At 37.7% G+C, this 24,622-nt stretch overlaps 1 protein-coding gene across 1 annotated transcript in view; it reads left to right on the top strand.

Annotated features, from left to right (window-relative positions):
* rtn4r (reticulon 4 receptor) overlaps window positions 1–15,083 on the top strand; it is a 44,626-nt gene extending 29,543 nt beyond the window's left edge. The window contains exon 2 of the mRNA XM_063490492.1: window positions 13,011–15,083. Coding sequence (XP_063346562.1) covers window positions 13,011–14,392 — 1,382 coding nt within the window. The 3' untranslated portion in view covers window positions 14,393–15,083. The remainder of the gene's footprint in view (window positions 1–13,010) is intronic.
* The last annotated feature ends 9,539 nt before the right edge of the window (window positions 15,084–24,622 follow it).

Here is a 24,622-nt window from a genome sequence, read left to right as displayed (position 1 = left end):
CAAATTGCTTTAGGTTTTTGGATTCTGGGAGGCAAGCTAAGGTTTCAGGTGGCCGCCATATGCTGGCGTGTTTATCCCCTCTTCTCAACTCGTGACTGTTTTGTTCAGAAGGGAGGGGTGTAGGCTGACCAACCCATTGCTCGGACACTGCAGCATCACTGTGAGCCACTAGTGGTTCCTTACTCTGGTCTTATTGGATAGTGTGATGTGATGCAAACTTGTGTGCATATAACCAACTTTACACTTCCTCTCTCTATCTCTGGGAGCAGCCCAGAAATTGAAGAGGTTAGAGGGCGTATTGGGGGCATTCTGACATGGCACTCAGCCTTGGATCATCCCTCACCTGGGAGATAAAGAGCAGGGATGATGAGTTCCCAGCATGAACTGAGCTTTGGGCCAATGCTCGACCTTTTCAGTAAAAAAGGTTACTGATCCGTGGAGGCCTCTGATGTAAAGAACTGCCCTTATCAGGCCAACAGGGAGGATGAGGTGGAGATAGTAGACAGGCTGATGTGAGGAAATTTAACTGATTCTGGGTTTGGCTAATGTCTCTCTGTTTTCACCCCTTTTTTTTGTTTTCTGTCCTTCCTTCCCCGTATACTTCTTATCTGAGCTCCCCTGCAGGAAAATCCATTTTCCTGCACTAGGCCGCTTTGTCTACGCAGGGTGCGGCGGTACTGAGGCGGGTGGTAAATAATGCACATCTCTTTCCCCTTTCATTATTCCAAAGGAGCGAGTGCTCGCTTTAAGACGCTCTGTGAAGTGCACTTATTAAACGAACCAGGCTACAGCCATTTCTTTTTGTTTTTAGGGGTCGAGGTGAGGAAAAAATGTCCCTAAAAAAATATCTGTTCGAAAGGCCCATTATCCCATTCTTTCCTACTCATTGAAACTAAAGAAGATTCTAGATGAAGGCCTTTGCAGAAGTTGAGATCCTAGAATCAACAAATACCTGATCTGTTTCAGAACAATAAGATGGCTAACTCAGTGTTTTGTGTTATGAGATTTACATCAGAAAGTTTGAAAGGCTTACTTATCCTTTCTGTCTATTTTGCTTTCTCACAAGCAAAATATTCACTTTGAAATGAAACACTAAGAATTTATTAGAGAATGCCCCTTTTAAGCAGTTCCAGTCATTCTGTTCATATGCAAACAAATGTGGTTTTATTATTCACCTCTTATATTCATAAAGGCCTGCAACTCCACTCCATTTGTATTCCATTTTCAAGCAAATTGCCAGTGGTTGTCATTTTTCTTTTAAGCACAGTGAGTTTTCTACCGTCTGCTTTGCCTCAGCATATACTGTAAGTGGTGAGTCGACGGATGCTGGCCAAATTCCGCTTCAAATCTCCAGTTTTCACATGCTTTGGGTTTAAGTGGAAGGTCTAGGATGAAGAATGAATCAGATGTATGCGGAGGCAGGGGAAGATATGAGATCCTATACCTCACAAATGTCAAAATCCACCTACATCTGCTCACAGACAGTATTGCTGCCTCCACAATTATTTACCGGGTTTTCAATAGTTTTCATTGCGCAACTAGATTCCAGTGCATTCCTCTGACAACACTATTTTTGAAAGAATGGCCGGTAAAAATCCAATGCGATAGGTGCAAAACATTGCTAAGAACACTGCTGTTGTTACAGGGCAGAACAGCAGAAGTAGGCCTCGTGATATTGGCCGTAATACATTTGCTTGCAGGAACTGACTCAGAAGATGAAAGGAAGGGAGAGGTTTGTCTTTTTCAGGTCAACATGCCTCCAGGGCTGCCTACACATCCAAAATAGATGGATCTACAAGGAAGCTGGACAGAATTAGTTAATGCTTGCAGTCTTCCACAAAATTTTTGTATTTCATCATTTTCATTTTCCTGTGATTTCTTATGACTCATCAGACATCTCTGTAGTTCCTTTACTGTGTGTCTGATGAGTCATACAGAGGGAATAAAACAAATTAAAGAATAAGTGCTTGAGATAATGGATACATAATTCCTACCCTAAAAGATTACATGCAGTGATTGGATCTGCTGTAAATGATTGGAATCAGTTAACCTGCTGACATTACGGTATGATTCAATAGTGTAAATATTACATGCCTACATACAATTACACAAACCCAGTGTTTTATATCATGCAGCAAACTGGACATTAGCTGCCCTCCTCATCTTATTTTCTGGAACTCCCATATTCATCTTCTTCCTCTTGGGGTCTCATTGATTTCCTTTACCTAGAGGGCAATTAAATGTCATTAAAATGTTATTATAATGTCATACCTTTTTTAAGAAGGCATGGATCTTACATACCGCACGATTGCCTTTTCATCTCTTTCAAAGGTATACTTTCCTGTGTGTCATATAGGTAAACAATTTGTTGCCAGATGACAGCTTGATAACTGCTGTGCTGTATGACAGATATCACAGCGAGCTCTATTATTTTGTCTGTTGAGCAGTCTGTGATTTTACTGAGAAAAACAACACCACCCGACTTACACTGTTTTGAATCGTACTGTTGTGCTGTGGTTCAAACATGCTGGTCAGCTGGGGCCCTGTGTAGGTTTTTTAAGTTCTGTACCTGCGTGTGGCTTTCCTCTCACAGTTCTAGGGACCTGCTGTCAGCTTATTTGGTGACTCTAAATTGGCTGTAGGCGTGGATCTGAAAGCAGGTATTTGTCCTTCTGTGTTAGCCCTGTGTTTGAATAATGACTGATAAAAAATAAATATTAAAACACAACAGCATTAATTCATTTTTATAACATAGTGGAAACAATTTATGAAAAAAGACTAATGTATTGAAAACCTAATGATGATATTGTAAATATGCTGTTAAAAATACATTTGTACATATTCAACAACAGCATTAGCAGTCATTTGTGTGACTTCAAGTTATTCGCCTGGCTATCTATTGACTGCAACTCCAGTTATTATTCTCCTTTTATCTGCCTTTTGCTCTTCACCAGCGCCTAAGGGAAAAATCTGTCTCTTAAGCTGCTAAATGCTCTACCATGTTCCCAGAGCCGCCTACTGTGACTAAAAACATTGCTGATGAGAGAAGTGAAACTTAACAAAAACAGATAACTTGCAGACAAACTATTTGAATTTGCTGAGGAAAAAAGGCTTGAATACTCTGAGTCGAAGGGGGAAAAAAAATCAAAACTCAGTAATCATATTCTCTGGGAGCATAACAACAAGAAATTCTTCACATTGTTACACAAAAATGATTTATATTACTTCAAAATCTAGAACTCTGCCTCCAGTACCATTTCTGAGGCTTCAGTAAAGCATCTCTAACTGATGAGACTAGAAGATACCCCTGCCTCAAAATGAACGAAGTGAAGCAAATGCGCTGTTTATAGACAAATGTTTTCATTAGATATTGATAGTTTTCAGTTTAATTATATCACCACCAGTGGAGTGTAGGGCACATGTAACAAAAAGCAAAGCATTTTTTAGTAGCTGACAAAAGTACCAAAAAGATTTAACAAAACATGAAATTAACAGTAACCAAAAAAGACAAAGAATAGCAATAAACAATGTGACAATGTAGTTGGGAAATCGAAACCTCAAGAAATAAACAAAAACAAAACTAAGAACAAAGAATCACAATGAAACCAAATAGAAAATGAAGTAATAAAGACAGAGCTCAAAGAGCACACACTAAACATGATACAAAAGAACACAGAGACAGTAAACAGATTTTTAAAGTAACAAGAAAAAACTCAAAGCACTGTAATATCCATGAAATTGGCATCATGGGAAATCAAAACTTAAACTAACATTATTCGGACATCAGCAATAATGAAAACAAGCTGAAATTACCAAATAACAAACCAGAACACAGAACTCAAAATACTAGTACACAAGTAAAGGGGGCAGGACAGTGTACCATTTCAGCTTGAGTGCCTGACATATTACTGCTGTGATTAACTTTTTTAATCTGCTAAAACCAAGATGCATAAGATCATTTTACATGTAGTTACTAGCAATTGTTTGCTCAAATCTTCTTCTATGTCTTAATAGGGAGATCTAGTCCTGGAGACAACTAGTGTGATGGGGAACTGTCACAAAGTTCTTTGACTGGTATTTAGATGTCTAAAGAAATTCGTACTGATTAGTCATGTAATGATGTTGCAATGTAGTGATGACTAATGGATTGTGAAATATCAACATCTTGACAGGTGTTGCAACCAGTGTGAGATGGTCTGTAGTTCAAGCAGGCTGTAGAGGCTAAGCCTACGCTTGAAGCCACTGAGGTGTTCGTTGGCGGGGGTGACGCGATATCACTGGTATGAATTAACTTATTAAATTTGCTACAGCCCAATAACTCCAGCTGTACTTATCTTGACCTTTAGAATCTTTATTCCAACACCATTTAACATAACAGCGCAGCGGTTACAACCCGTTTGCTTCCTCCCAAACAAAAACACCTGCCGTTAATTACGTGTGTCTACCTTAAATACCTACACATAAACACACCATACCAAAAAACACAAAAGGTGACCTCTAGCGGCACACATAAGGTATCAACCCAAAAATGGCTCCTACACGGGCCTTTCTTCTTTCCTAGTTTCAGTGCGAGGTGATTGAAGAGGACACATTTGCAACCAGCCTGCATAGTCAGCAGGCCAGTATAGCAGAGTGCAATATTGCAAAAATGGAGAAGACTGAAGAAGGTTAGATAACACATTATGGCAGTAAAAAGGGGTGTCAATAATGGTTTGTCTTTAGAAGTATTTTCAGCCTCATTTTCTCTACCTATCACCCCTAGGCATTGAAATACCTGTGTCATTCATTGCATTTTCACATGAATGAGAAATCTGCCAACTGAAAATACCAGTCTCTGCTGTACACCCACCAATGAATTACCTCAGAGTGACTAATGTATATGCTTGCAATTTTTCTATCATTGATGCAAGGGTTTTGCAAGGTTAAGTTGAGCGCCTGTCTCAAGAACAAAAACAACAAGGTGGTAGGAATTCTGAATTCCTTGCTGGTTTTCCCTACAGCTACTCGTTTCTTCAAAGCAATTCTCCCAAACAACTACATGGATTACTCACAGAATGACTTTTGTTTTGTCTAGACTGGACAAAGATTAAGCGCTTGTTTGATGCCTTTTCCCCCCAATTGTAACTCACACAAATGCAACAATTTATCTAGAGCTTGTTTCTCTTCAACAAGCACAATCATTGCTTGTATAAGAGGGCATCTGCCAAACATAGGAATTTTGTAGTAATGAAGCCATCAGAAAAATGTTGAGTGGTTAATGTTTGCACCCACTTTACTTCCAGCCCTGCTAAACACAGTATACTATTCTTTGAGAGCTCAACTTTGCCCACAGCAAAGACAGGCTACAATGACATCAAGCTGTGCAACCACTTATTACCGCATATTCTCAGCTCGACCAAACTGTGTTTCATCATCTTTAGATGCAGCAATATACAGGGTCGCCTGTGGGGGCTGTCACTGCTTTGACACTTTCAGAGCAGAGCAGAAACTTTCTGTTTTTAACACTTAACATGTGATGGTGTCATTATCTGAAGCTTTCGTTTGCATGGGCCGTTATCCTTTTCAAATAATTGAGAATAATATTACTAGTCATACGTTGTTTACATGCCACGGCAATACATTAAATGTGATTGTAGCAGTCTCCATCAACTTACATATGCAGGACCATGACTTGTTTTTTTGCAGTGGTAAATATTTTATTGCATTCAACATGATGTGCATCCACAATAGACACTCTGGAAACAACATAACTTATTTAATGTGAAACATCTATGACTCAATAAATAGAACTGGTTACATTGCAAACAATTAAATACAAAAATCAAAACAAACACAGTTTGGACCATGCAAAGTACTTTCTAAATCATAGTGGCAAACCTTAGGAAACATCCATCCATCCATCCATGATTAGATGCATTTAAGAGTAGCCTAACCTAACACCCATGAATGATAAAAAAAAAATATATAAAAAAATACTGACAAATGCAATTAAACAAACACTGCACTCAGTGTTTTATTAGTTTGGCTCTAAACTGATATTGTTGTTTAACCATTGTTTTGAATTTCATTGCAGAAAAGATTTTCACATTAATCCTCTCAGGTACTTCATGTTTGCTCTGTTTAAACCCCCCAAAAAAGAATGCATCGTAAATGTTGTTAACACCTGCGCTAAAGTCTAGCTCAGAGCAAAACAACATCCAGACACATGGGGCATGTACTGTAGCTGCTACCCTCATTTATTTTCTTTCCAGCTATGTGCAGATAAGGTAAAGCCTCATACACTCTGTTAAGCAAAAAACTGCACTACTGGCAGTCTGCATGGCACAAACCCTAAAGTAGGCCATTCTGAATTTTTGGTCTTCTGTGGCTCAAGGAGTGCATCTGAACTCCTTGAGTCCCCCAAAGCCAACCCCACCACACACACAAACACGCACACTGCTAGCATTATTTTCAGTTAACATTACTTGAATTATGCATTTTGCATGGTTTCACACAAGAAAATTGTCCATGTCTGTGACATGTGGGGGTGGGCATAAAGCTGAATTTGAGCCATTCTGCAAAACCTCACGGGTAGACTTGACTCCTAACGCCTTCCATGGAACATTTCATAGTGAGCTGTAGAAGCACTGAAGGCCACTTGGTTTGCTGCCAACATACAATAGAGTTGTGAGAAATATGCCATTTCTGCCCCCTAATCCAATGGCACTTTGCCACCACCTCACAAATATTTCATTTTAGTGGCATTCAAGCATATCTAACTCTATTTTAGCTATCATTAATGCAACTTGGAAGAAAAGGCAGTACCATTTAGTAGATAAACTGACTGATAGTTGCAGAAGCACTGTAGAGCTGCACAATCGCTGATGCAAGAATTATCCATCATATACTAGGGGACATCCCACCAATTGAACATGTCATTGACTATTCAGTATTTATCCGCAAGTGAACACGGCACTGCTTAAAAAGAACTGAATAATGTTTTTATGGCTCTCAAGGAAACATTAAGTCATGTCCTCTTATAGTATTACATTTTGTTGCATAAGCTGATGTTATAGTTTTGTTATATGTAAAATGTTCTTGGCATTTGAAGTACAAAAAAGCATTAAATAAAAATAGAGGTAAAAAAGAAATGCTTGAAAATATTTATTGTTATAGTACGTGTGCACATTTTTAGTTGAGTATTTTTATTTATCAAGTTACTTCCACAGTGGTATACAGCGCTAACAGTTTGCAAATGTTGAGCCTAACACAGTCTCGAATTATATCCTGTTGAGTGACGATTTGAGCAGCTGTGAGGTCAGTGCATCATTGAAGGGTCGATGGTAATTTGATGGCAGTTGTTGAAAGGGAGAACTCTTCACCTCCACTTTCCCTTCCACTTGCTTGCCAGTCAAGCAGGGATTCGATCCGACGGCCCTCTGATTGCAAGCTCAGTCTCTAACTGTCAGGATATTGCCAGCCCACTGCCTTTTGTTACTGCTGCCATTTCTCAGTGGTTTGACATGACCACCTATTTGTCTACCACAGAAGTATTCAGTGCATGATGCATTGCCATTTATTTTAAATTTCTCCAGGCAATAAAAGAATGTATGTAAATGTATATGCATGCAAATCTATGCAGGCCCACCTTTTTACATACACACACCGTTGGCTGGCTCAGTTTTTTCCTCTGCCTGCCGACCTCCGGTTCCTTCAGTTATTCATGAGCCATCTGCTTGGGCAAGTGCTGTGTCAGATGTGTGTCAAACAGGACCTCATCTGTCCCCATGTTCGTCTTCTAATTGTGTGCTCATCTGGTTGCTAAAGCTGCCACTGGTGCCCCAGCAACACTCTATGGTTAGTTGAGAGACTCCAGCTGAAGTCTCTGGTCCATCATGCCCTAAATAACCTGTTTGATCTGATGTGTGCATCTTTATTTAAGATTATAGCATCTGGTTCATCAATATTGTAAGGACAAGCACAAATCTGTCTTTGTGTTTGTCTGTGTATTTGTTTTGAGTTTTTGTGGACATTCTTCTGGGAGGTTGGTTGAAATTGAAACAGGTCCACATCCGGATGCAGAAAGAAAGAAAACTTTTTCAATAATAAATACTAAATTGCCTTTTACAAAACTTTAAAAGTAAATGTTATACTATTTACTGCAGGTTATGTGAAAAAAAAACTTTTGGAATATATAAGTGAAGAACTTGACTTACAAGTAAGACTAACACCAATGAAAACCGAGTAACAGATGAAAAGTGACTCTTTTGAAAACTATACTTTCAGTGACAGAGTGAATATAGTAGCAATAAAAAGGTCAATGTGGACTTCAGATCATAACTTTTTTCCATATGAATATGCCCTTCCAACCAATTCCTCTGAAATTCAGTGAAGCTCTTGAAAGTGAAGACCATTTCTTCTCCTTAATAAAACTTTTCACGGGCTTATGAAGGAAAAGAGGTTCAAAGCAAACTTAAATGGAATATCCTCCGGTTCTGTCATGACCGAGGGACTATAGGCTACCCTGTAATTCTTGCTTTTCCTAAAACACTATTTTGTAAAAATCTATACAGCAATGAAAGTTTTAGAATGTATCCAAAGTTTAAACAGACAAAAAGAGAAGCTTTACAGAGAGAAATGTAATTAGTTTCTTCATATAAACGTTTGTTCAGGTTCTTCACATTCATACCAGTGTGCTGTACATCGGTCTTAACCATCAAATCGTGTCAAGTTACGTTATTTATGTAAAATAGTTAATAATGATGATAATAATAATAATAATAATAGATTAAAACAGAAACCACTTATTCCATGATACACTGGGGTAAATGTCAATAAATTGAATGTGAATGTGAATCTTTCACAGCTTTAGCCATGTTAGAAGATTAAGATGGTTATAGCATCTATTGAATCAAATAAATGATTTGCTGCCTGGAAAAAAAGAGTAACAACAGGAAGGCAATAAAATAAAGGGCAAAGATATGTTGATTACAAACATTTATGATAAATCTCAAACAAATGTATTTAAGAAAGAAATTTAGTAGACAGAGCTGTCATATTGTTTTGTAATTAATACCAGAAGGAAGGGAACACAGAACAAAAATAGTCAACCCCTGTGGATAAATTAACACAGAAAGACGTAGTGTCATAACACTTAGATAAAAAGTTGATACAGTAGAGTTCCAAAAGTCAAGATACACTTTAAATGACAGAGGGAAAACAAATAAACGCATAAACAGCATAAAAGTAGTTTTGTCTTTAAAAAAGAAATAATGAATTCGGAATGTTTTCTTAGTGGTACAATATAGTTTCATATCTATATGTTCACTTCTCATAACAGTTTTCTGTTTGTGATTTGTGAGTATGCAGTGCCTCAAGTTATTGCCCTATATTACTCTATAGCTCAGATTGTCAATTCTAGTTGCATAGGCTTTGCTAAAATTGGACTTCATGCAACTGTCATATCAACCCGGTATCCTAAAAAATGTGTTCCCATACAACAAAACTGCATTTTCAGTTTCCTTTTAAGGGTAACATATTTTCTCCCTGCAGCAGTATGACTTTCTGCCAGAAAGGTAGCAGTTCTCATTATAAAGACAGACAAATTCTGTATTCAGAAGAAAAGGGGATGGTGGCGGCATCAGTAAAAATGCTGAACTTTCTCCCAGATCATTTTTTTACTAGGCACAGACACCAAAACTACTTGGTTAGATTTTGGAAAATATCATGGTTCAGGTTAATATATACACCCTTTCACAACATTAACCACATCTTTAAAGCTTCTTCATAATTTTTATCATGTGGCTTAAGACAGAGATACAGTACGAAAGCAAGAAAATGTTTGTCAAACATTGTAAATGTATTTGGAAGTGAGAATTTCATTGGGAAAATGTATCCGTGAAAAAAATCTGCATTCAATAATATAAACTCTTAAATCAGCAGCATACATTTTTGCAGAGTAAATGGTGAAACCTCTGACTCTAATCCCACTCTAATGACATCAGTTATTTGATTATGGAAGCAGTTTATTTTATGTGAACATAACCCTACTGTAATTTTTAGGAAAGAGGTCTAGTAGTATCATCCACAGTTTCTCTTCACGTTGATATAAGAAAAATATGCATACAAAGAGGGATTCATGGAGCATACATGACCTTTCAGTCAGGGACCATTGCTCTCATAAATGCAGTTCTTCTTCTTCTTCTTCTGCTTCTACCTTTCAAAACACAATAATGTATAATTTCAGAAGGAGGCCAGGAGGTCCCTCTGGAGAACTACTGTGATTCATCTTTGACAGAGACATCACTTTCACTTTGGGCCAAGGGGATAAGACTGTCATGTTAGCTGTCCCTGCCCAATCCCCAGCCCTTCAAAGCAAAGCCACCGTGATGAATCTGAAGCACTCTGAATTTGCTGTCCCAGTATGCCCTCTGTGTTCCTTGGAAGGTCCAGAGCATTTAAATGCATGTTGTATTTTAAGACAAAGGAGCACCAAGAGCTTGGTTAAAACTCCAAACATGCCAGAGGCACATGAAAATGAGTGAGAAGTCTGGCTAAGTGACTTCTCACTCATACAATAAGTAAACAAAGCAGTCTGCACCCACTCATACCTCTCTTGCTGACAACTCTCTGTTTTTGCATTCCAGTATTGTATCCTCTAGCTACTACTAGGGTACTGATACCAGTATTTTTGGATGGGAGTTGGCTGCTGATATTGTTTATCTACAACACTGACTGTTTTCACGATTTTCTTTCTCAGAATATTGATTTTTTTTTCTTTTATCACAATCCTGAAATTCAAACAATAAAAAGTATGAAGTATTTTTTGCATTTCTTAATACGTTTCAGTCCAGGTTTTAAAGACTGCCATTCAAAAAGATGGGTGAATAAAGTGATACTTTCACCTATAGAATAGCAGCCGGTGAAAGAGAGACTGCGAGACTAGTTTTTGTAGAATACATGGATCACCCCAATAATGAAAATGTAAATAGAGGTGCTGGTCTTGGAGGAGAGAGAAGTGAAATGATGTACTTGACTCGGGTGTCTCTCAAGAGAAAACAAAGAAGTTTGTCCTCGCTTAAACAGACTAGAAGGTTGCTATTGTGCAATAATATAGCTCTTAGAAAAGAGGCTACTGGCAGGGTATGAAAGCGGGAAAGCTGTGCTCTGAGCCATGTTTTGACAAAAGAGATAGTAGAAGATTAAGAGTTGAAACCAAAGCTGGCAGAAGCTGATAAGGAATGGATTTTTCACCATAACCTTGTTGTATTTTGTGTCAACAACTCAACAACTTGAACTCAACAACAACATCGGGACAGCTCCAAAGCATACTTTTTTATGTAACGTTTCAGATTATTGTGTATGACTCTCTATAGAGTGAAAGGTGAAAGGTCTGACACTGATACACTATGACATCAAATACTTGATTATGAAAGTGTAACATAATACAAAGCTGCCAGGATGCTATGACTGTCAGATTTCTGGTTATAATGTAATTGGTCTGATCCAGTGAAGATGTGTTTTGGAGTTCTTGACATTGTGTGGCATATGCTATCTTTCAACAGATGCTAACAAAGACAAGACATATTTTGCAGAGAGCTGAGGAGCCCAGGCTTTGACATGCAATGCGTGGGTGGAAATAGCCTGTTAATGAATAGACAGCAGAGAGAAGGAAAAAAATGAAGACGGCATGGGAGATACACGAAGCGTGCTGTGCGATAAAATATTGCTATTGTTAGGCAGTGCTGAGGGAAAAGTGCTGCGATGCAGAAAGAGTGGAAAGCCTTGACAGCTTTCCGGTGGCAGTCTGACGGCTGAGCAGGGAGATTGCAAGGAAAGTGCAGCAGAGGGCTGCTGTCAGGCCACACCAGAGCTCCGTTTAACAAGGTCCAGAGATGAGCTGCACCACAACACATTGCAAGGGAATGAGAAGAGGGAGAGTGAGGATGGAGGGAGGGCTGACTAAGGCTCATGCATTTTCCAGAGGCTCACTACCTGTCATGCCTGCAAGCCTGGGATTCCTCACATGTGCATGAGAGCAGAGATTGGAAATCCTCAGTAAGAACAGGAGCTGAAGAGGATTCAGAGATTTAAAGGAGTACCTGCCATTACATGATGATACTAGACATGCTTGTGACACTTTGACACCTTTATCGCTACGTGAAAGATATATCAGCCCCAATAGATACTTTATTTTTACCTCAGCTGTTCCTACAACAGAATAATGTCAAAAGTCGTTGTTTACATGATTGAGCCCACTTCAGTCATTGTCGTGTTTAACAAGTTCATGCTAACAGTGGCGTCATGAATATGCATTACTTTAAACATGGATTTTTACAAACCTCGCAGTGTGTCATATAATATGTCTTGTACATTCCTGTAGCCCATTTCCACCATGGCACTTGGCATCAATCCCTGGCATGAAAGCTTCTTTGCAATCTTAACGTTAAATGTCAGTTTCTAGACGATCAAAACATCTTTAGTTGTGTCCCCCCCTATTAGAGCAAGCTAATTCCATACAAAACACACCCACCCAATTTTAAATGAGACTTCTTCAGCTGCTTAGGTCTTTAAGTCATCAGAGTCATCAGGGAAGCAATGTGTCCCCAGATCCAAATAACATGACTGTTGAATTTCATGCTGAATCTCTGTTACGAAGAGGATTAGGTATTCTGTAGTAATGTGCTGAATATTATACTTCATGCAATTAAATATTTTGGAATTCGTCTGTTTTGTAATTTGCTGGTGTGCACTGCCACATTAACTGGTGGAGTCTTATGTTGCTTATATAGTAACATCCTGTCACAAAACACAAAATTATCAAGTAGAAACTTCACAACTGTTTCAGCCACAATTTTCATTGCTCTGCATCAGGCTTGTTTCTACATTTGCTGTGTGATTGAAATGTACTTATTGATTCAAGGGTTTTTGTATGTTACAACCTGACCTGGAGACATTTGTTTTTACCTATTTTAGTAAATCTTTCTGCCTACGTTAATTACTAATCCACTGATGATTTTCTGTCTCCTTAGGGGGGCGACTCCTTTTTCTGGTGATGTGGCTGAACCTTGTGCCTCAGACTGACAGCTGCCCTGCCAAGTGTGTGTGCTACAGAGAACCCAGGCCCACTGTGGCTTGCCAACAACAAGGACTGTTTTCCATCCCTACTGAGATCCCAGCACGGAGCCAACGAATATTTCTCCAGAGCAACAAGCTGACGGTGGTACGGTCCACCAGTTTCAGTTCTTGCCATAATCTTACTGTTCTCTGGCTGTACTCCAACAACATCAGCTACATTGAGGCTGGAGCCTTTTATGGCTTAGAAAAACTGGAGGAACTGGACATTGGAGACAACAGCAACCTCCGCACCATCAGCCCAACAGCCTTCCGGGGCTTAACTAAGCTGCATACCCTTCACCTGCACAGGTGTGGCCTCTCAGAGCTCCCTGTCGGGGTTTTCCGAGGAATGTTCTCTCTACAGTACCTTTATCTGCAGGACAATAACATTCTAACCCTGCATGATGACACTTTTCTGGATCTTGGTAACCTCACCTATCTCCACCTGCACAATAACAAGATCAAGATAGTAACAGACAACATGTTTCGAGGGTTAATCAATCTGGACCGGCTGCTGCTACACCAAAACCGGGTTATTTATGTCCAACCCAGGGCTTTTAGTGACCTCGGTAAGCTGAAATCCTTGTTCTTGTTCTTCAACAATCTTACCGTCTTGACAGGGGAGACCATGGACCCACTGGTTTCTCTCCAGTATTTGCGTCTAAATGGGAATCAGTGGATTTGTGATTGTCGGGCCAGAAGCTTGTGGGACTGGTTCAAACGTTTCAAAGGTTCCAGCTCTGAGTTGGAGTGCAATGTCCCCGAGTTCCTGGCGGGAAAGGACCTTAAACGACTGAAAAGCCAAGATTTGGAGGGATGTGTGGAAACACCTCAAATCCAGACCAATCTCTTTAGCTCCAAGCCACAGTCTGGAAAATTCCTTTCCACTGAAAGCCCTGTGGGGGACACCATCCCCAGGTGTTGCCTTGGAGATAATGACAAGTCCTCTATCCTGTCTGGAAAGAGTCGCCAAATCACTAACAACCCCCTTAAGGAAAAGGAGAACATGTCCAAAACTAAATATAAGGATCCGGAAAGAACAAAAAATGAGACCCAAAACAAGCAGAATGATGGACCACTAGGAACCTTGTCGAACACCCTGGAAAGGTCTTTGGAAAACTTAAACCCTGACCTTATAGACAACCTGGAATCATCCACAGCATCAAACAAAAAGAAAAAGAAGTGTTCCAAAAAGCCAAAATCAGACACCCACTGCATCAAAGGTCGGGGTTCTAATTTGCAAGTGCTGCACTTTCTCGTCATTCCCATGACCTGGATATCTCTAGCCATGTCTTAGGACTCCCGCTTTCCCTCAGAACACTGGACTTAAGAATGTTGATGCTCATGACAATGATACAGAAGATGCAGTGGCATCTAAAGCTGGCAGTGACTAAAAAGAGAGGAGTCACTTTGACCCAACATTGCTGAGGAAAAACAATAATGAAGACGTTAGAGTACATTTAACAAAATGGATGCCTTTACAGAACACTACAGATCTAATGTAAATAATGAATTGGTGCCCAAAATTGTTTGTTCTCTATGTACTCAACTGTACTGTGTCTAAGCTACACTTTGGAGACTCCTCCCTTTCCCTCTCAAAAGCTTTTACTGCTTAGACAGACCACTGGAAGACGAAAAAAAAGACAAAAAAACATAAGAAGAAGAACACTCGTACAGGAAATCAGAGACAGAAAGCACACAAAGAATGTTTGGTCTGTTTCATGAAGATAAACAATCTCTCCCCATTATTTATTCAAAGTCATGCATTTGTTGGGTAATGTTTTGGTTTTTTATGTTTATAAAAAAAATGTTTTGCCTCCCCTGATTTTAGTTATATTTTCATGACAGAAAGGATAATGGATAGCATTTACCAAAAAAAAAAATGCTATCAGTTTGTTCATGGAGATTGCAATGGAACCATAGATATGCATTTTATTTTACTTGTGTACAAGTATGAATATATTATGAATAAAAGTTCTTATTTCTTAGATGTTGTTATTGTGTGGTGTTTTTAAACATAGAGGACAATTACTTTCTATCCAATATTTCTAGATCTGTTTTAAGTGAAGTTTTAAGCTATCATTTGAAAAAAAAAGAAAGATTTTCTCTATTTATTATAGATGTTGGGAGGGGGTACAATCCTTATCAAAAAAAAAAGAGTCAACTGAAAATTTTATTCAACCAGGTTGTGGTTGTTTTTTGCTCAGCTTCTTCAAAGTTTCAGCATTGTGATGCTCGACACAGTCCAAAGAGAACCTGCTAGAGCAACAGCAAAATTATCCTGTGAGTGACATAGTTTTCAGACTTTTTTCACTTTATTTTTTTCAGGTAATGGGCCCGTGTATTTTGACTTTGCTCTCATAATGATGAAGAAATATCTTTTTCAAAAAGTAGTTACAATGGAAATTAATTTTTACACTTTTGTTCCACAGTGTGTCCATGTACCTACGATTTTCTGACAAATCACACAAATCAGTGGATAATCTAACATACATGCATGCAGTATATCTACAAGTCTTTAATGATTGCGGCACATGTAGTATGATGATGTTGAATGATTCGCTCCAGGCAGCTTACAAAATTCAGAATATGATTAGACCTAGTTTTGTATATTACATTGCCACATCCCTCATCATTTTGATTGAATTATTAAGCAATGTATGAAAATGCTGCAAGAATATTTAAAAAGTGACTCCTCACATCACAACCGTGACTTTGAGAACAGAAGAGACCCTCAAGGCATCTTATTAAGAACTGCTTTGCTTTCTTCACATAGAAAATACAGTATGAAATATCTGCATACAGAATAATTTAAGCTTTGAAATGTCTCCTTGTCATACAGCTCTGCTGGGGCTAGTTGCCTGTGGTAGGCCCATGGCAGCTTATGCACAAGGCCAGGATAATGTGGAGTTATATTTATCACTAAATTAAGTCAAGATCTTATCATCAGCCCTACATCTCTTTTTTGCAAAGTAGAAAAAGTAGAAGGCAGGGACTCCTGCAGCTTTCGGCTGTCATTGATTAACCCTAAAATCTAAAAGGACTGAAGGGGGGAGGTGAGAGGATATTGATCTTAAATAGGAATCAACAGGGAAATCAACAAAGTCTTTCCAAAACAAGCTGGCTTCCCTATGCTGATACACAAGCAGCTGTAGGCTGAAAGGGTCCCAGTAATTGTACGTGACTTGATCAAATCTCATGTGTATATCTAGCCAGACAATAATCACAAACAAACAAAACAAATAAACAAAAAAATTTGGCATTGAGCTACACTGTAAAATCTAATTAGTTCACAGAACTCAAAAAAACTATGCAAACTCGTTGCCTCAAAAGAAATTGAGTAAAGTTTAATTAAGATAATTAAGTTAGGGCAACTTACTCATTTTGAGTACACTGTACAACCTCGTTAGTTCCTAGAACTCAAAAAAACTATGCAAACTCGTTGCCTCAAAAAAATTGAGTAAAGCTTACTTAAGATGACTGTTAGGACAACTTATTCATTGCAAGTCTGCAGTATTAAGAATAACTTGATATTTCTGACTGTACAATACTAATTGTTTACCTACTGACAAACATTTCAAGTTCAACTAAATGAAAAATCAATTTGTGGTAACCTGAATATGATTAAAAATAACACACTAACACTTTCTGTAATGATGTTAAAATCAGCCCAACTTTTATTTTCAAATGCAAAAAAGTATAACAGCCAACATACTGGACACTATTCTCATGAACAACAAGCAATTATATTGCCATCACTGTTATAATCTTACAATGACACAAAGTCTCAGATTTAATTATTCTGAAAATAAGTTTAGGCCTACCACAAGTTTGTTTTGTACTTACATTACTTATATAATCAAAATAAAATATATTTGTTGTTCTGTCACAAGTGCAGTCTCTAATTTAAACAACACATTTGTTTTTCATTCCAACACAGGAGCTGGAATGTTGTAATATTTTAAGGATGGCTTGTTTCCAGTCCAGGCATTACTGCCTGAATGACTGTCATGGATCGAGGTGACCCAAATGTAAGTGCAGAAGAAAGTCTTTAACTTCCCTTAAGTACAGTGGCAGTGGATGTGGGTTGGAGATGCAATGAGCTTGAACCTGCAGGCGACCATCTTCACTGACCATCTGTGACGGAGGACTCATCTCTCCTCGTGTCCTGCAAGCAAACAATCATATTTTTTGGAACATGAAATGCTGAAATGCTTTCTTAAAACATTTTTTCTGCATTTGGTATAGAACAGACCTCAATTTAGACAATCTCAGGCTCCCTCCCCACCGGAGAGGTGACATTCAATGTCCCACTGTCAGTCTGGATAGCCCTGACCACCACCCGACACACAATAATGTCATGAAAGCATCATTTTAAAAAGGGCTATGCAAACATGGCCAATAACTTCCATTCTAATGATCTGCAAAATGATTTCGGCACAAAAAAAATTTTGCTGTTAGAAAACTTGCAGACTTCACTATATACAGTGTAGACCCTCTAAACTAAGTTTGGGGGATGTGATCTTTCAAGAAATGCAGACCAAACTGTTGTTGTTTGTTTACCTACACAGCATGTCTTGTAGAATTAACTGGAGTCAACAGCAACAGCATAGTGCAGTCATATCTCAAGTCTAATAACAGAAGACAGGAAAAGATCAGTAAAGATAGAACTTCCCCAAAACAAAGCACAAATAAAACAATAAGTAAAACAGGCTGATCTAAAGTATGATTAAAGTTCAGTCTGATTAATATAAATGTCACTGACAATTGCTAATATATTGGAAAACCAAAATACTTAGCACTGAGTTGATGTCTTTCTGTCCAACAGCAGGAGTGTTGGTCCCGAGCCTCAAAGACAGTAAGAAGCAAGCAGAGGGAGAAAAAACAGAAATTTTTTTAGAAGCTGATTTGATCCTTAATGGCTGTGCAATCATTATAACTTATAACACAGAAGGTCAATGTAGACCCCATACAACCAAATTAGACTAACACATATAGTATTAAAAACACCATCTACTACTGTGTCTGAATGTGTGGTATTGACAATGTCAGTTTAGGCCTAAAGAGATATGTGTTTAAAAAAAGACCACCTAATTTAAATATAATCATTACATGCTTGTTAAAAGCTAACTTCCAATATCTAAAGTTTCTAATAAGCAAAAGGACCAGATCTAACATATGGCAGGGTTTATATGTAACATAATGTTTCTTATGTTTCAACTGTGGAATTCAACTTAATTTTTTAGAAGGACAAGCTATATTACTTTATTCTCAATTATAAAGCCAACCTAGACTTTAACCATTTAACAGGCCTCTAATCTGGATTATAGCTTATACAACAAAACTTGTTTTTTAAACACATTTTTTAACAAAACAAATACTACTGTTATTATTATTATTTAAAATGTAATTAAACAGAAAAGTGGTTAAGTATAAAAGCAGTTTGCTTATGTTGTTAAAGAAAGGCTAGATTGGACATTAATAGATGCCACAGATGTTCAAAAGCTGCCACAAAGCATTGAAAAAAATAGACGTCTCCGAAAACGTCAGAGCATTTTTGCAAATATGTGATGTCTTGATAAATCAAGCAGATATTTGAACTTTACACAGCTACATTCTCGCCTGAAAATATCTTAAAAGTTTATTTTGTGACCCAGAAAAAGTAATATTTAAAAGTTTTTTAGCTTCGCTCCTCCGCCATTGCCGCGTTTGAATTTTGGACGAATTGCATTCTGGGATGTTTAGCTGTACCACGTCCCTTGCAGTCCACACAAGTGACCACCAATACATGCTTGATAAAACGGAAGGAGCAAAAACACATCCCGGAATTTTTCACGTTCTCGGTTTCATGTGCACTTTGAATTGGAGCAGCACTTGGTCTCCAATGTATCACAAGTCCACGAGACCACAAGTACGCATACACAGGCTCCGACAAATGCGATCCTCCTTTTCCCCAAATTACCCTTTCTGGGTCACAAAATAAACTTTTAAGATATTTTCAGGCGAGAATGTAGCTATGTAATGCTCAAATATCTACTTAATTTATCAAAATATCACATATTTGCAAAAGAGCTTTGACGTTTTTGGAGAGCTCTGTTCTCCACCAGCGCCATAGCTGACCGTGAGGTCAAGGCTCGCTAGAGCCGGCGAGCACAGCTAACTCCTGGGGTATTGTTTTCAACCCCCCTGCGGTCTTTTGCTACTCAGGTTAAACATGATATATATAGTTAATTAGTTAGTTATGGCTATGGATTGAAAATACCACCCCCCCCCCCCCCCCCCCCCACACACACACACACACCCCACGCCTAACAGCTGCACCTCCCAAAAAATTTTGTCTGGGCTCTCATCTCACCTTTTTATTTCAAACAATCAACAGAAAATTTCACAGACATATTTTTATATAAGGTTTTTAAGGCTATAGTGTTAATTTTTAAGTAACATGAGGCCAGCGGCAGCAGCAGCGCTAGGCTAACACTAACTAGCTAGCAAAATTATAAACCTGGCGCTAAACTAAGAGAAGCCACAAAATCAGTTTGAAAAAGAGTAAACATTTACTCACCAAGTCAGTGTATCAGGTAAAGATCCACAGCAATGACAACAATAATATCTTGAGCTGAAGCTTCTCTAGGTTTGCTCAACATATTACAGAAAAAAATGCTGGCGCCATGAACATGCGGACTGATCCGTGCCAGGGAGGAGGATGGTAGTGACGTGGCATTTTCAAAACACATCTTTCATCCTTCCGCACTGAGAAGCAAAATTTCCAGCTTACTTAGTTTTTCTAAGTTAAGACAACTCAAATAAATTGAGTTGATCAGCGTTTTTTTTTTTTTTGCATAAAAAGTACTTGTAACTTACTTAAATTGAGTTTTAATAACAAATTGATAAAAATTGCTTTCAGCCTACTTAATATTTTTAATTAAACACAATATTGGATTTTACAGTGTACCGACCAAAGCGGCAAGGAGGTTTTTGATGCAGCACCATACATCTCTTTGTGACCAATTCCACCTACCAATCTCAGACCAATGTTGAAAGTGGACTTTTACATGCCAGTGAGGGGCTGATAGCTGATGACAGCCATTTAAATTGCTCAAAGGGCCCTTCTATAACTAGAACTCTAACATCTAGAGGCAAAGTTGGTTTTTTTTACAGATAAACTTTTACATTGGCAGATAATGTTTTGTATCTTTATAGTTGATTAACAGTAAATGTTTTTAATATTTCAAAAGGATTTTGGACATTTGAAAAATACAAGAGGTCATAAGGCAGCTACAAGGCCATTTTAATAGTATTTGCTTTTATGTAGCTTAGTTTTCAGATATTTAAAAAAGTAAACATGCATCCCAGATTCATCTCCATGCATATTTAATAAATACAAATTTACAATTAGATATACTTTTGTAAACATTTTCAATCCCACAATAAAACCTTTAGTACTTGAATTAAAGGTCTAAACTGGATATTTGAACTTGCAAAATCACAGGGTGATCAAATACTTATTGACCTCACTGTTTTTACAGTCCCAGTTTCTGAGATTTTGGCTTTCTGTTTTCAAGGAAAGGAATGTAACCTAAATTCTACTTTGAAAATCTGTTTTCACTAATGTCTTGTGTCATTAGCTATGATTCTGCTTTGATTACAAAGCGCTGCTCATGCTAGCACATACCACATAAGTACTAGACGGATTTTCTTTAAATCACAATTTCTGCTTTTTCAAACAAAACATATCTAGTGCCCCAGAAGGAATTATTACTTTGATATGAGTCCCCTTTTACTTAAAAGGCATTACTCGAGTAAAAATATGCTTCACATCAAGAGAACAGTTGTAAATTAGCTTGATCATCAGAAGCATTTTCATTCTAGCAAGCACCACGCCAGTGGATTGGAGATTTGAAAAAGAGACTCATGCTGAGAGGAAGCTGGAGTTTCTCGGAGCACAAAAATTTGGAACACTTGACAAGATATGATCCACCCTTAAAAGCTCATTTCATTTACATTCTCTCTTATCCCTTTACATTTACATTCCCTTTAGAATTTTTCTGTTTTTCATTCTGTTCTCTCTGGATTTCCCTTTGTGATTTTGTTTGTTGTAGCAAGATTTTAAAAACAAAGTTCAAAATTTGAACTATTGGACTGCAGCTGTATATAGCCACTCAAGACGGGATCATTCCAATTTTATTTCAGCTGCTCGCCAAGGGGACTAAAATCCCATCAGCTTTGGACTCTTTACAAGCCCCTAAAGTTCCCAGTAGAGGCTGTGAAATCTGCAACTGTGGAATGTTGAGGCTGTAACTCCATTTAACAGTGTCTAGAATCATGATGACCCAGGCCTGCAGGCTTCTGCTGGACGTCAAGAACTTTTTCATCAGATGCTGAAATCCACCCCTGAGACCGACTATATTTCTAGGTCTGAGTAACAGTTCCACCCTCCTTTTGCACTGATGAAGGGAAATGAAGCTAATTATGGGCACTCCATCTGCAGCGAGGGTCCGGATGCAACTTGTATTAGCATCTTGGCTGGGAATCAAAATAACTGCAGGCTATGCAAAAAATTCTGTTAAGGGAAAAATAATCAGCAAAGCAAAATGTTGAATTTAGTCTCTATTCTTCAATCTGCAGCTGACATCCATGTAAATAATGCTTGCAAAAAGATATTTGCTACACTGTATATAAAATGCATAATATAAAAATTTCTAATGCTAATAGCAATAACATTAATATAATAACATATTCTCCTTTTTTAAATCAATGATTAGTAGAGTATTTTTGGTAAAAGAAATTAATACTCACTGTTATCCAATACACTATTTATTAGTATCTGCCACTTCTTAAGTTGAGTAACATTAAGTTCAACACAAAAAGACATTGCTAGCTGGATACATTGTACTATAATATTTTAAAAAAGAAAGAAAGAAAGAACGAACATCTAGAAAAAAATGAGTGCCTTGCTGCTAAAGCTCCAACATTGCAAATATTAAATCCATAAATAAAACATTATAAAATAATATTAATAGAGAATTATATTTAAAAGATAATCCATTATTAATTATATAATTCAATAAATTATTAAACCTCATCTTAAATGTTGTTTCTTTATTATCTCCAAAAGAAGGGCAGATAGAGGGTAGTGTGAATTTCTCATTAGTTGTCCTAATTAAAATGAGCCCTCTGATGGCTGTGGAAAAGCTGGAGACATGTGATCAGTTGAAGTGGGAAGAGGCTGTTGAGTATGCATGAATCAGAAGTAACTATCAAAATTATTACACCATCTGTGGTTGGAATAACAGGATTAAAAAAAATGAAAATGTATAAAAATGTCTATAGTTACTCAACAATTACATTCATCAAAAGTCTTGACATACAGCTGAAAGACTACTTCCATCACATGTTGATTATTCGAATGAAAATCCACTATACAGTGCAAAAACTACAAAAACTATGTCACTGACCAAAATGTTATTAACCCAGCAGTATGTGTTTCTCAGAAATGAGTACTTTATGATAACATAATAATATGGTTATGGTAATTAAGACATAGTTTTTTTAATGTATTCATAGTGAACTTAACAGTGATGGTTACAGACGTATGATAGCAAAAAACTAATATTCTCCCATCTTAAAGTCCAAGAAAAAGAAGAACTGTAAACAACATCAACCATCCCAGGTTTTCCATTTAAATAGCATATTTTTGCCTCCATCAGTCTAGGGTGTACTCAGATTTGTATGCACTGAAATTTGTAAATATTTAGACAAATTTGTAAATGTACACAAAAACATGGATCTGCAATATCTGCACAGTCTAAGCATTTTGCTCCAAGAGCTCCAAGTCTTGAGTTAAATGTGACATTTGCTACACTTCTGTTGTGGCAAATCTGAAAATATATTTTAGTATGTGTGGAAATTTGTCTGTAACTCCTAGGTTTTATATGCCATACCAGGCTCACAGGCTTAAGCTTTTGGGCTGTGTACTGCTCTGCTCATTAGCGTCAGACCCCTCTTGGTCTGCCCACACTATGCCTCAGTCCTGTGTGCAAAGAAAGCTCGCTTGACCCATATTACCCAATATTTTTCATGAACGAAGGACTGTGAGGCTTCCTCTTATTTGGTGTGAGATTTGTTTGGCCAGTGCTTTCATACACTGGTTATATGGCTAAAGTCATGCTAGCAGACATTGCTGAGTATTGTTGGAAATTCTGTAATTGCCATTTGTGTGTTACTATAAATAGTCTATTTTTGTTTATAATGTTGTCACTGTAACCATCATTAATCTTCCTGACATCTTTCACCCTAACTGCCTATGCCTTTGCTGTGGGTTGGCTCTGCTCAAGGAATTTGCTGTGAAGATTTTAAAGAGTTAAGGTCGACTAACTATGTGTCTTAACAGGGAAATAGAGATTTATCTCTTCATTCCTATTGATCATATTTAGATTTCATGAAGCAATGTTTATCCATGTAAACTTTCTTCAAAGGAAGTGAGCTTAAAAGCAGTGAAAACAACCAATCCCCGCCTTTTTCTGGATGTCTCTTTATTCACTGAAAATAACCCGCCTTCAACTTCTAATGCAAATTCTAGCAGACGCTCTATGTCTCCTCCAGAAAACACCAACCTTTGATCATAAGTAATAAGACATTTTTTTTCCTTAGCTTCAGTGAATGTGACTGAAATATCTGAGCTCATGGCTCCAGGCGAAGGCTTATATGAGAAAGTTTAGACTGCTCACTGCAGAGGAGTTCCAGACTTCGACAGAGGGTCTAAAAGTGTTTGCGTTCTGCTCTGCATACTAACTGCCCTGACTCTATCACACTCACTTTCTGTCAAATCTCACTCTAATTTCCCCTCTATTACTGTTTATTTATGTCACTCTCTCACCCTCATTCTCACCGTTCTCTTCCAGCAGTCACCTACTATTATTCATGTTGGAAAAAATCTACTAAACATGGGTCATATTTGTAAACTTGCATGAAAATGCATCAAAAGTCACATGACTTCACTACCATTTACAAGGTACCAATTACCATTTAATTGAAAATGTAAGATGAGTACATTTCCAAAGAGTAATATATAAACTTACATATAAATGGAAGTTTATATATAAATGGAAGTAAATTGGAATTGTTACTCAGGAAAAGTATTTTATTACACATTACTCATTACTTTGCTTAAAACATTACTTTTGACATTACTTCTTCATTATTGTTTAAAATGACCTGAAACGCATTGCCACATAATTACCACTTAACAATATAAATCTGCAGGCTACATACATACGATCTTTCTTTAAGTATTTAGATATGAACACAAAGCCGACGACACAAAGCAAAGTTGAAAAAGCAGTCTGTGCAGACACTTGCAAAGAGTCACTGTTCTGTTAGCAGTGTAATGCAGTTGTTTCTGTCCTGGATACAGTTTCCACTTTACCATTGTGCGCTTGTCCTTTTGTGCAGTAAAAATATTGGCCATATCTCCACTCCTGACAAATTGTATAACTGTAGACCGGTCTATCATTCCTCACCTCCCACA

This window comes from Pelmatolapia mariae, linkage group LG12 (genome assembly GCF_036321145.2).
Source record: "Pelmatolapia mariae isolate MD_Pm_ZW linkage group LG12, Pm_UMD_F_2, whole genome shotgun sequence".
NCBI classification, from domain to species: domain Eukaryota; kingdom Metazoa; phylum Chordata; class Actinopteri; order Cichliformes; family Cichlidae; genus Pelmatolapia; species Pelmatolapia mariae.
The sequence above is the reverse complement of the archived record's forward strand: the minus strand, read 5'-3'. Positions and strand labels throughout refer to the sequence as shown.